Source organism: Acartia tonsa, chromosome 7 (assembly GCF_053477335.1).
Source record: "Acartia tonsa isolate MP-2025a chromosome 7, ASM5347733v1, whole genome shotgun sequence".
NCBI classification, from domain to species: domain Eukaryota; kingdom Metazoa; phylum Arthropoda; class Copepoda; order Calanoida; family Acartiidae; genus Acartia; species Acartia tonsa.
Genome location: NC_137266.1, coordinates 4,360,473 through 4,373,496, shown reverse-complemented (window position 1 = coordinate 4,373,496; position 13,024 = coordinate 4,360,473). Strand labels below are relative to the sequence as shown.

Sequence of the window (13,024 nt, the reverse complement as noted above, 5' to 3'; positions counted from 1 at the left end):
CCATGTCGATGGTGAAGAACAGGGGGTGGTTCAGCTGGAACGTCAGTGGCTGGGTCTTGCCTGGCAACGTGTATACTCGGTTCCTGGCCAGGTCTCGGCACGCTTCTGGGTCTATCTTGGTTGGCCTCATGAGGGTGGGGACCGAGGTCACCTTGAGGTGACCCCATACCCCACACCTGAATGTCCACTGGGACACGGTGAGCTGACAGCTGAACCCAGTGGTTTCCCTCACCTTGACTTGCTGCAGGACGTGTACTTCATGGCCCAGGGGCACCTCCTGGTGTAGGGGCTCCGTGTCACACATCTTTTCTTTATTGTAAGACGTGACATGGGTGGGGTTGGCACAGTCCCACCCCACCAGGACGTAGCTGGTTGTAGGCCACACGGCTGCCAGCAGGAGGCCCCACAGGACCATCCACCAATGGGAGAGGCTTCCAGGTAACCATCTTCCTCGTACACGCGGCTGGGGATCTTCAGCTCTGGTCACGGCTGCTTCTTGGGGCTGGACACGGCTGGGCTGCTCCTGGCTAGATACAAATTTCCATTGAGCGTTATCTGTATGCGGCCGAGGCACCCCGATACCCTCCCCAATGACAGACTGGCAAGCGACTGGCACTTGCCTGGGTGTCGGCTCCCCTAGCCCTAAGTGCTCCCTTCCCTTGTCCAAGGCATGCCCAGTGGCATGGGGCTGAAGTGCATGTGGCACAGGCTCGCCCTTACTCACTGCCCTCCCCTGCCCTAGGAACTCAGGTGCATGTGGCACAGGCAAGTCCTTATTTTCCCAAATTTCAATCTCCCCAGCCTCAGGTGCAGGGGGCACAGGCAAGGCTGGGTGTTTACAATATTTTGGATACAACACATTTAACAAATTCAACTTATCCTGATGTTGAGCAGCTGGGTTCCCTTGGCTGGCAGGGGGCTCTGGATGGCATGTAGCTGGACTCTCCCTGCAGGCTGGTGGCGCTGGCTGGCATGTAGCTGGGCTCTCCCTGCAGGCTGGTGGCGCTGGCTGGCTGGGGGTGACGGGTGTCACCCCTTCCTCTGGGACCGCTGGCTCGTTCCAGGACTCAGGTCTCTCGGTGGCGGCGACGGTTGTCGCCCCAGACATCAGGTTGGAGGCTGGCTCGTTCCAGGATCCAGGTATCTCGGTGGCGGCGACGGTTGTCGCCCCAGGCACCAGGTGGGAGGCGCTGGATAGCACCCCCCCATCATCCCAGGTGGCGACGCCGGGTGGCGTCCCATACATCGATGCAGAGGTGCTGGCTAGCACCTCCTGCCTCTCTCGTTCAGCGGCTGCCAGGGCCTCCCCATACACCGTCTCAGGGACGCTGGGCAGCGCCCCTCCACTCTTGCTGGGTAGGCTCAGTCGGGCAGGTTCCATCATGTTGAGGCTAAAAGGCTGGGGCCTCAGCACCTCTGGCTCGGCTATGTTGTTGGGCTGTATCAGCTCTGGCCCCAGATGGTTAAGACTGAAGCCTAGGCCAACCCGGTTGGGTTCAGCCGCGCCGCCCAGTACGTTGATTCTAGCTGGGACAGTCCCAAACTGCGGCATCCCATCGGCTCGGTCCGCAGCTCTGGGGGCGGCTGCTTGCTGTGGTGGTGCTGGGGGCGTGCTCCCTTCCATATGGGCCACTCTGCTGGGCTTCCCTGGAGGGGCACCCTTGTCGGCGGTGCGCCTGCGGCTGGCTACCTGGGCCCAGTCGGCTCTACAATCGGCCGCCGTGTGACCGTCATAGTGGCAATGCTCACACTTGGCAGAACGGTCACGGCGTGGCTGGGTGCGTCTCTCCTCTAGGCTAACTTCCACAGGCGTTGGGCAGTCTCGAGCTCGGTGGCCTCTCCCCTGGCAGCGGTAGCAGCGGCCTGGAACCTTGTCATCTGGAGCGACCTTCCCCATCTGGTGGAGACCCGGAGCCAAGGAGCCAATCTCCATTGGCTCCGACTCGTCATATTGGGGCAACTGGATGCAGGCAGATCCAGTCAGCCCGTCGGTCGAGTCCACTAAGCACACACCTTCCTTCAGCTGCTTAGTAACCATGGTCACGGTGAACATGGCCTTACGAGTGTACTCAGGTACACTCGTAATTTCATGGTTCATCATGAGGCGTTTTACGTTGGCGTTACGAATTCCACGATTTAATTCGTCCACCAACAACTCAAGATCCTCATGGTTGTAGGCGTCCCTATACAAGGCACACTTAGTTGATATGTACGCTTGTATAGGTTCTGTCGAGTGTTGCTTGTAATCCCTAAACGCTTGTTTAAGCGTTTGGGATTCAAAAGCAGGGCGAAATAGCAACTCACACTCGGTCTTGACCTGTTCGTAGGTCAAGGCTTGGCCTGCCTCGCCAAACAGATGGGACGCCATTTCCGCCGCTTGCCCTACCAGTGACAGTAGTAGGGCGTTGCGGCGGTTGAGGGAATCATGAGGTGGTACGCGGTAAGCCGCCCATGACATCTCAAGTCTGCGGATATGTGCCGACCAGGATTGCTTGGGCGGCCCTCTAAACTCCGGCAGATTGCTCAGCATCAGCTTGCGGTACTCGGCTGGGGCCGGCTGAGGGTCATCCTGGAGCCATCCTGGGGCTTGGTCACCTCCTGGGGCTTGATGCTGGTCCATTGGGTCAACGGTGAAACGGCGGGCACAAAGTTATACAGTACTAAAATTGAATGGTTTGTCACTTAAGGCTTCCTAGCCTAACAGCCAACACTGTTTGTATCACTAGGTTGGGAGTTTAGTTACAAAGATATAACTTAGCTGTACTTATCACTAGTTAGGTGTTGAGGTTGTAGGGTAGGCTGGTAGAGGTAGATAGATGTTGAGGGTCTGAACTGCTGTCAGGAACTGATTGGGTTTTCCCTTATCACACTAGAGCTAGAAGGAAAGAAACTTGCAATTCTTTATTTGCTAAAAATATCCCTGTTAAATGCTATGGAGTAGCTCCGCTCTGGTGTGAGTGTGTGTGTGTGTGTGTGTGTGCGTGGAATCTCCTGTCCTTGTAACGCGCGTTCGCGCCGTCAAATCCGCGCACACGGGGAAAACGCGCTCTCACCCCTCAACTCGCTCTCTCATTGGTCCGCTTCGTCCGTTGGATTTATGATATTTTCCGCACTCTGTTGCGCTACCCGTGAATGGCGCTCTGTGTATCCGAGCGCTAGCTCCACACTACAGACGGACTTAGTCTAGTGTGGGTAGGAAGGGGGAAGCGCGTGAGGGGACGGGGGTAACTCCGTCCGTTCCCCCTGTGAGGGAGGGGGGTAGCTGTGTGCTGGTGTAATAGGGCCTTTTCTTCTTAATCTTAGGCTTATCTATTATATCACCCTGATTGTATTTGCCTTCAATGGAGAGGGGCCCCTCCCCTTCCCTTGGAATAAGGGGTGTATTGTTGTTGTGCTGTGGGCTTGAGATTGTTTTGATTATATTACATCTAGCTTCTATTTTTGTCCTTATCACAATTGCATAACAGATTTGTTTACCAACTCTGTTCTATTTTTAGCTGTTATCACAATACACAGTAATCCAAGCCTGTTCTATTCTTAGATTTATCACAACACAACAATTTGTTTGCCAAGCTTTGCTCATAAATCTATTGTTTGGCCATCACACTAGGGTGGTAATCCCTGCAAATGTGATATAATATCTGTTTTCTAGATGGGTGGCTGCGTTGTAGCTTCTCAGGATACTCAGGGTTGACGTAGTTTTTCTCTGTTCTGGTGCACTACGCTCGTATGTTAGCTCGCAGCTTGCAGCTATGTGGCATGTTTCAGCCTATCGGCGGCAGGGAATGTCCCGTCCTGCTAGCGCCGCTGATCCAAATCCGGCTGATGGCGGCAGGGAATGTCCCGTCCTGCTAGCGCCACTGGTTCGGATCCTGCTATTTCTTGCAGTAAAGTTGGCCTATTTCCAGCCGTTTACGCTTATTTGGCTTGTTTCAGCCGGTCCGCAGGCCTGTTTCAGCCCTTTTGGCGCTCAATTCTCCGTTAGATATCAGCGCTGCTCGCGGTTATTCGTCAGATTTCGCTGTCTCGCTTCCACAACTGCCGGATGCAGAGTTAAACTTTACTGTCCAGGGTGGGTAATTCAGGTTGCTTGCGTCAGTTTTGCCAGATTCACTGCTGGGAGTACCTTAGCCTCAGATGCGCGTCTGCTCTACACTTGTGGTTCGCCGTAATCTCACACAGCTGTCACCAAAGTTGTGGTATCCGCCGAGGATAAATGGCAGACACCGGAGTTCAATTAGATTACGGCAGTGTGACAGACGTGGACACCTTACTATAGAGAAGCTACGCTTCTCTAGCTTTCACTAGATAATGATCAACATCTATTTTCAGTTGTCACTTTATTGAAGGGTTAAGAGATACTGAAGCTATATACAACAAACAATAATTACATGGATAGGAATAAATAATCATAACATAAAAGCATAAATAATACATATACAATGGTCAGTTTGGGCAATAATGATTCCCCCATCCCTGGAAAGGGTGGGGGAGAATTAAGAATACAGTTAACCATAATAAACATGACAGATTCAATCATTAATTCTAAGCGTAGGGAGGGGGTCACTAGACCCCTTCCCCAGGACTCGGGGGAGGGCCATTGACCCTCCACCGAACCCCAGATCAGGGGTGCCATAGACATGGCTCACGGTTGCCGAATACCACACATTTCTATATTCGTAGAAAGCTGTATATAATACGATGCTAGACATAGTTTTTTCGTATGGATGAGAACCCAGGGAGTAAGGGAGGGGACAATGGGCAATTAATTAAATATAAGAGTTATCAAAGAAAGGGCATGAAATCCAGTTTAATGCAATATATTTGTTGGAAATTATAAAGGGATTGTTAATTGAATAATAGATTTCCATAGCCTCATGTAAAGTGAAATCACAACTTGTTTTTGATGAAATATATTGAGGTTTTTTGGTGTGATTTTTATATTAAAAGATTATTGGACCCGGCCAGCTGCTAGCCAGAATATGACTGCCCCTTTTTATTCTGTTTATTTCCCTTGCCCCCACCTCCCTTCTCCTTTCTCCCCGTCTGCTACATTCCAAACTAACACAACGAGTGTTTATTTCCCTTCCCCCCACTTCCCTTATCCCTTCTCCCCGTCTGCAGTATTCAAAACATACATAACGAGTAGCAGCATTCTATGCGCAAGTCCCCAAACTCAGTCAGAAACTGCTAAATTCTTGCACATTCCCTTTAAGCCAGTCCCCAAAGTCTGAGACTCCTAAAAATTGAATATTCGATCCATTGTCCCCTCCCTTACTCCCTGATGAGAACCGGTTCCTATCCACCGGATTCGAAAGAATACGAGAAATATAATTAGAGCAGGTTTCATATTTTGTTTTCAGGGTTTTTTTTCACCCCCGCCCTCAACCCCCTCACCCCCCCCCCCCCCCCCAAGAAATATCGCCATCCCGTTCCCGATCCAACAAAGTTAAAGCCTGAAGTTATGAAACAATAAGGATGACAACATCCATAAAAGCGGACACAACCCAATCTGTCCCGATTTTGTATCACTTTGAAAAGTACGATTCCAGTTACGTCATATACGTTTCGGGAAAGAAAAGGGGAGGGGGGGGGGAGGAAAATCTCTTCAAAAGAGATGGGAGAAAAGGGAAGAGATTTTCTTCCCCCCTTCCCTTTTTATATGACGTCACAGGATTCGCACTTTTCAAAAGTGATACAAAATCGGGACAGATTGGGTTGTGTCATAAAAGCGAAGCTCTGAAATGTTAGGACTTGGGAACGTTTATACTTGTAAAGTGTCAGAACTGAAAAATTTAGAGCACAAATTATAAATGACGAATCAAACTTTTAATTAAATTTGTTGAAAAACTGCTTAAATACAGGATAATGTTTAAGGACATACTTATGTTTTTGGGACTTGATTATAGAGATGCTTCGCTTATAACATTGTACTATGTTGTCCTAGGAATCAGTATTCCAAAAATCAAATGATTTTATCACATACAAATTTGTTGTTAAAAAAGTAAAAAATCAACATGTTTAAAATGGATGTACGGACATTCTGGTAACGATTATAGAGTTGCTACGCTTTCTAAATCGTACCTAACTACTACAGGAATCACCATGCAAGGTTTGAAATCGATAGGACAATTCTAACATGCCTAAATTAACGAAAAAAGCTATCCGTTACAGACGTACGTACGGACGGACCGACTCTAACTATAGAAAAGCTTCGCTTTTAAAAACGACACCGCTATGGAAATTTTGAGTTATGATTAATTTAAATTTTTAAAATCATAGAGTTAAATTAGAAAAAAAAACCTAGAATCTAAATAATCATTTCAAACTTAAAATATAATTAGATTTAAAAGAAACTTGAACTTTCCTCCGAACATATAGAGCTGCTATAAAAGAAAAACAAACATGACAACATCCATAAAAGCCAAGCAATGCAAACGTGGGAAAAATGAACAAAAACATTTGCGCAGAGTGTCCGAACTTAATATGCAGAATATATATTTTTAACTCTGACCAAAATTTTATATAAATTGCTTGCGAAATTGCGTAAATACAGGATACTTTTTATGGACATACCTACAATCTTAGGACTTGATCATTTAGATCATACATAAAATGGTTATCAGAAATAAAAAAAAATAAGTGTTTAAAATGGGCGTATTGACATTCTGGTAATGATTGTAGAGTTGCTTCGGTTTTTTAAAAATTGAAAGGACATTTGAGCTATTCTTTGCCTTTCGTTTAAACTTATTCTGGGAGGGGAGAGTGGGGGGGGGGGCCGAAAATATAGAATAGGTTCTGCGCCATACTGAAAAATCATGTATAGCATCGCATTACAATTTTCCACGAATATCAAAATAAAAATCATAAGATTAATACCAGTTAGGTTCGTTGTTAATCTTTAATACGATGAGAAAAATAACTATTCATAAAAATGTTAAGGGGATGGAGGGGTGTTTTACTCCTCCTGACCCGATTAGGGCTAAGTGATGATATAAATCTGTTATGACGTATTGGAGATTAAAAGTGAGACTGACAATCCAAACTAAATGTAGAGTAGCAACGAAACAAAATTATGTTTGTTTCCAAATAAAATTCAAAAGAATAAAAATTTTAAAAAATTGAAAATTTATTTTTTGATAATATTGGCTGAATCCTGTTTTTCGGAATTTTAATCATTTTTGATGATTTTTGTTTTTCCTTTATTAAAAAGTCAATCATTTTGATTGCTTGCTAAAAAATAATGATTACGTCATATATAAAAGTAACATGATGCTTAAGAGTCTATCTGTCTGTTTGTACCGAAGGATCACGCTAACCACTGAACCAATATGGTTCTCCTTTACAATGTAGCTCTCATATATTCAAAAAAAAAAGATTTTAACTCTTTTGAAATCACCCGTTCAAAAATTGCCCCACCCCCACCATTTTTTTTGTAAACCTAAAATTAAACATGGGGGTCAATTTAACCCCCTTTCCCTCCCACCACCCAAATTGCCCCTAGAGAACTCTAGGAACTTGGAAGGTGAAAAATTTTCCTTACCTTACAAATACTAAACTTTAGTAGTTCAGTTGGTGTCAAAAAACTGGTAAATATTTGACCTACATAAAAAAAGTCACTTTCATATTTTTAGAGTATGCCATATCTAATGAAATAAGGATTAGAACTAAAAATACTTATCACTCATATATATAATACAAAGTAGAACGATGTCTGTCTGTTTGTTTGTTTGTAGCGAAGGATCTCACCTACCGCTGAACCGATTTGGTTCTCCTTTACAGGGTGGCTTTTCATAGGTCTCGGTAAGGTTTATAACTATTTTCTTGGGGGGTGGGACACCCCCAACCCCCAACCCAACTTTTTTTTAGATTTATTTTTAAAAATCTAAATTACGAAAAATTGGTTTGATCAAACCTCTTGGGGAAAAGCCCCTAGAGGCTAGGGCCGAAGCCGCTAGTAATTCTTATAGCAAAGCTTTTCTATAATGAAAAATACATTTATGTTCGTGTATGTCTTAATTAAGCAGAAGAGTTCATTATGCAAACAACTAGAACGATTTTGTTATGCTTTCCATAGATGCTCAAGCTTTTTATTTTGAGGGGGTAAAATAATGGTATTATAAGGTTTGGAGGGTGGAGGGGTATTTATTTAATGTATCTCCTGTATTTTGCCTACTGCACCTCAATTTTTTTATAAGGGGATGGGGGAATCGACACCCCTTTAACCCTTTGAGGTTCTTGATAGGGACAATTCCTACTAAAAATAGAGTTAAGTTTTGGTCTAGTTTTAAATTTAATTTATCAAAAGAATATCTCACCAAATATTCTTTTTTTTTCAGCCATCAAGTTTTGTCTGGTTTGGATACCTCAGATTCTTTACAAGCCACAAAGGTAACAACTTTTTATTTGTACTAGCGGCTACGCCCCTAGAGGCCTCTAGTGGCACTTTAAATGTTTGGTTAAAAAAAAATAATACGATACCTTGCAATGTTTCGAAGGAGTCTCTTTCAATATTCTACGATACTTTGCAATGTTACGTATGAATCTCTATTCGAGAGAAAAAAATTTCGATTTATTGTGATTTCTCTTGGGAGTGTGGTGGTTTCCTCCCCCAAAATAGTTATAAACCTTCCGGGAACTATAAAAAAGATCCTTTGGTACAAACACACAGACACACAAACACACAAACAGACAGACATCCTGTTACTTTAGTATAAAGAAAGAGATGCTACACTGCAAGCATTAGCGTGTCGGCTTGCTGACTTGTCAGGGAGGTGTCTAATTCAAGTCCGAGCTACAACGAGGCATGCTAGAGACGTTAAAAAAAGTACTAAATATGTGCTATGGTGAGTGGCATAAATAGTATTAGTAGGGGAAATGCTCTGGTCCATAAACATTAGTTTCCACTTAATTAACTTTTGGGAAATAGTTAAAGCCTAATTTTGAACTGAATTTGAGAGAGAGTGAGAGAGAGAGAGAGAGAGAGAGAGAGAGAGAGAGAGAGAGAGAGAGAGAGAGAGAGAGAGAGAGAGAGAGAGAGAGAGAGAGAGAGAGAGAGAGAGAGAGAAAGAGAGAAAGAGAGAGAGAGAGAGAGAGACATCACTTTATCAGAGTATATGAAAATCTGATGCAACTTCCAAGTAATAATACATCGATTATAGGCCACCACAAACGTTGAAGTCCGTATTATCTAATTACCCATCAATGTTTATCTTAATAATCTTAATATGAGAGGAGTAGCTATTTCATTATTAATCACTAGCGACTACACCTCTAGAGGCCTCTAGTGGCAAATTGAATGCTTTTTTTTTATTTCAAATATCTAATTAGAGAAATAATTGGTTTATGTTTCGTTGAAGTCTCTTTTTTGGAAAGGGTAATTTTATTTCTAGGGGCGATTTCTCTTGGGAGGGTGGTTGTACCCTCCCCAAAAATAGTTATAAACCTTCTCGGGACCTATGAGAAACTACCCTGTTAAGGAGAACCCGATCAGTTCAGCGGTTAGCGAGATCCTTCGGTACAAACACACAGACAAACAAACAGACAAACATCCTGTTACTTTAATATAAGGATATCTTATTGGTTGATTCCTCATAATTTACTGTTTGACCCCATATACCCCTCCCCCCATTTATTTTTAGTGCCGAAGCTACTCTATAATTCATTTTGTCTGTCCGACAATCAGTTATACCGTAACGCTATTGGGGAAATGTGATTTTCTCGGTTGACGTGGAAGATAAATAGCTGAAATATATTTCTTTGACATTGTTTTGTCCGTCTGCCTGCTGTTAATGCTTCAAAAGACAGTCGATATTGGATCAATGGCATATTAATCCTAATGATAAAGTAACAGGATGTCTGTTTGTCTGTGTGTTTGTACCGAAGGATCTCGCTAACCGCTGAACTTAACAGGGTAGGTTCTCATAGCTCCTGGGAAGGTTTATAACTATTTTAGGGGAGGGTACCACCATTCTCCCAAGAAAAATCCCCAAAATTCGAGAGAAAAAAAAATTCGCCTATAGACTTGAACGCAACATAGAAATTATTTCTTAAGTTATATGTTTGAAAAAAAAACATTTAAAGTGCTACTAGAGGCCTATAGGGGCGTAACCGCTAGTAATATTACAAATGAAATGACCACTATTTTAACCTTAACATTAATTCGGTGAGCTAGGGAGGGGATTGGGGGAAAATGAGGGGTTTATTATGATTTGAGGGATATTGATTAATTTCACTATTAATCATGATAAACCAATTCATATAGTTTGTGCTTGATTATCTAGTTTTCAAGAACAAATATATATATTATAAACGAGAGTGTACACAGGTTTTTACAGAAATATGGGGGGGGGGGGAGGGTAGGGGAAAGTTTATTTTGATTTGAGCGATATTGATAGAATTTAAATTTCAAGAACAAATTTCAAGAACAAATATAAAAAAATATATCTATGTATATCAAAGTGGCTTGATGTCTGTCCGTCCGTCCGTCTGAAGCTTAAGATTTCGGTAACCACTGAACTGATCGGATTCTACTCTTCAAGGAATATACCTACTTTTCCTGTGGTGGTTTTAGGCTATTTTCTTGGGGGGTGGGACACCCCCAACCCCAAAAACCAAAAATCCCCCCCCCCATTTTTTTAGAAGATTTTCTTGGTTCTTTTTTTTGTAGAAAATTTCTTTGGTCCTTTTTTATAAACTTTTGGGGCAAAGCCCCTAGAGGCTAGGGGCGAAGCCGCTAGAAATGTAATATAATACCAAATAATCCTTGGACCATAAGATTGGAGCATAATTATATTTTCTAAAGTCAATTATTGATAAACATCAAACAACTAATAACTCTAATTATTATAAATGCGGGTGCCGGATTTTATCTTGGAAAATCCGTGTAATCAGGATTGTAAAATCTAAGATAAAAATGAGTAATGAACGCAAAGAAAATTAATGGGAGATTTCTGTTTCTTCTCAATGGGGGGGGGGGGGGAGGGGAGATTGATACTATAATGCTATTAGTTACAGACAGACAGACAAACTAACATACATATATAGATTAACTTTGCTAATATAAATATTCATATTTCAATATCTAACTAAATATTCTGTATCTGTCAACCTATATTATAAAACTTTTAATGACAGACAGACAAACTAACATACATAAATAAATTAACTTTGCTAATATAAATTTTTATTTGAAGCTTTTTACAGGGCCTATAAAAAAATGACGCTATACTGGCCTACCATTTGACAAATAAAATACTGGCCTTTAATTGGTAATTTAGTCTGTGTATTGGCCTATTCTTTGTATTATATGACGGCAATTTTTTATCGGCATTCAATCCAAAGCCAATTATAATGTTTACTGGCCTGCAATTAGCTGTTTAGTCTGTGTATTGGCCTATCATTGGTAATTTTTTTACAGGCATTAGAATCAGCTTTTTTTATTTCAGTATCTAACAAGTGTGCTGTATCTGGCAACCTATATGAAGCAGTTTATCCATCCCCTCATCTTCCTATATGTTGAATTTTATCATAATTAACATCATTGCAATCCATACGCCAGGTGTTCATTCAATTCCGCATATAAATCACATTAAAAAATCGCAAAAATCGCACATTTTATAATAGCATAAACTTACCCTTATATTTTCTTCATTTTAACCCCTCTAAATAATCTGCAATTTTGCAATTTTTTTGCGAATATTAAACACTATGAAAATATGATAACATGCGGAATTAAATGCACACCTTCAAATCTAAGGGCCTTCAATTTTAAATAGTCCTATATTTGATTAAGGGATACGTATAAAGGTCTTTTTTAAAGGCTGCTAGCGGCAAGAACCAATAATGCAACTCTCCAAATCAAATAGTTTTATGCGCATTTATCCTATCCACGCGCGTCCTGTGCACTAGTTGCCTAAGTTATGGAAATAAGATCTTGTATGTGAAAGTTTTTACAAGTATTTTATACATAGTTTGGAAATTTTTTTGAAGACGCTGATAGTCGATCAATGTCACGTCACAAAAATGAGGGATTATTAATCTCTATTTAGGGGTTTTCTTTCACACTCCTCCTATCTTGATCCCACTTTTTTATGACGTCAGAATTTTTTTTGAGCGACTTTCTTCGTATTCAAACTTTCTTTTAAAAGTTTTAATTCTAATAACACACGAGTCAGAATTACAATTTTCTTGTAGACAATAAAATTAACGTTACTTCGTACTATACATGTTTTTCCAGTATGTTATATTCATATGAATTTAACAAACATTAAGAATTGTAAGTTTTAGGTAAAATTTATTAAAACATTTATGTTTTAATTCGAATAGTTAATTTAAAGCTTTAAGAAATCTTATATTTACTTTTAATACTGATGTTTAATTCAAGTATATCCAATATCTAATGATCATGTAATATTATTTTCAGAGTTTAAAGTTTTTATTTTATAAAATGAAATAAAATATATCTTTTTTTGTAAGGTAATTGCCAAAAATTGTTTGTGCTTTTTAAACATAAATTGAAACCCGTGTAACTAACTAAAATGATCATTTTAAAACCCAAACAGAACATTTTTATCCATAAGAAGAGCAGCAGCTATCATTAGATATTAACATTTTATATCAAACTAACGGCTACAGCCCTAGAATCTTCTAGGGGCAAATAAAGTGGAAAAGGATAAAAGTCCTTTTTAATTTGAGTTTTGAAAAGAAAAAGTAATTTTTTTTGGGGGGTGGCATTTTTATTGAGAGTTTGGAGATATCCTTCTCCAAAATAGTTAAAAACCTTCCCTGGACCTATAAGAATCTTCACTGCAAAGGATTATCTTCTGGGTTAGCGAGATCCTTCCCTGCAGACAAAAAAGCTTAACACATTATATAATAGGATAATACAGTATATTACTATACAATGTAATTAGAAAAATTTCTATGTATATTTCAAAAAAAACGTCATTAGGTGTGGTTAGGATATTACAATTATATAGGGTACTAAATAGTTATTTCTCGCATCGTATTGAAACAGCTTTCT

General features: G+C 41.2%; 1 protein-coding gene across 1 annotated transcript in view; it reads left to right on the top strand.

The window, feature by feature from the left end:
• The window catches only part of LOC145324693 (uncharacterized), a 48,605-nt gene extending 36,065 nt beyond the window's left edge, over positions 1-12,540 (top strand). The window contains exons 12-13 of the mRNA XM_080167286.1: positions 8,340-8,391; positions 11,448-12,540. Of these exons, the coding sequence (XP_080023412.1) occupies positions 8,340-8,391; positions 11,448-11,537 (142 nt within the window). The 3' untranslated portion in view covers positions 11,538-12,540. The remainder of the gene's footprint in view (positions 1-8,339; positions 8,392-11,447) is intronic.
• The last annotated feature ends 484 nt before the right edge of the window (positions 12,541-13,024 follow it).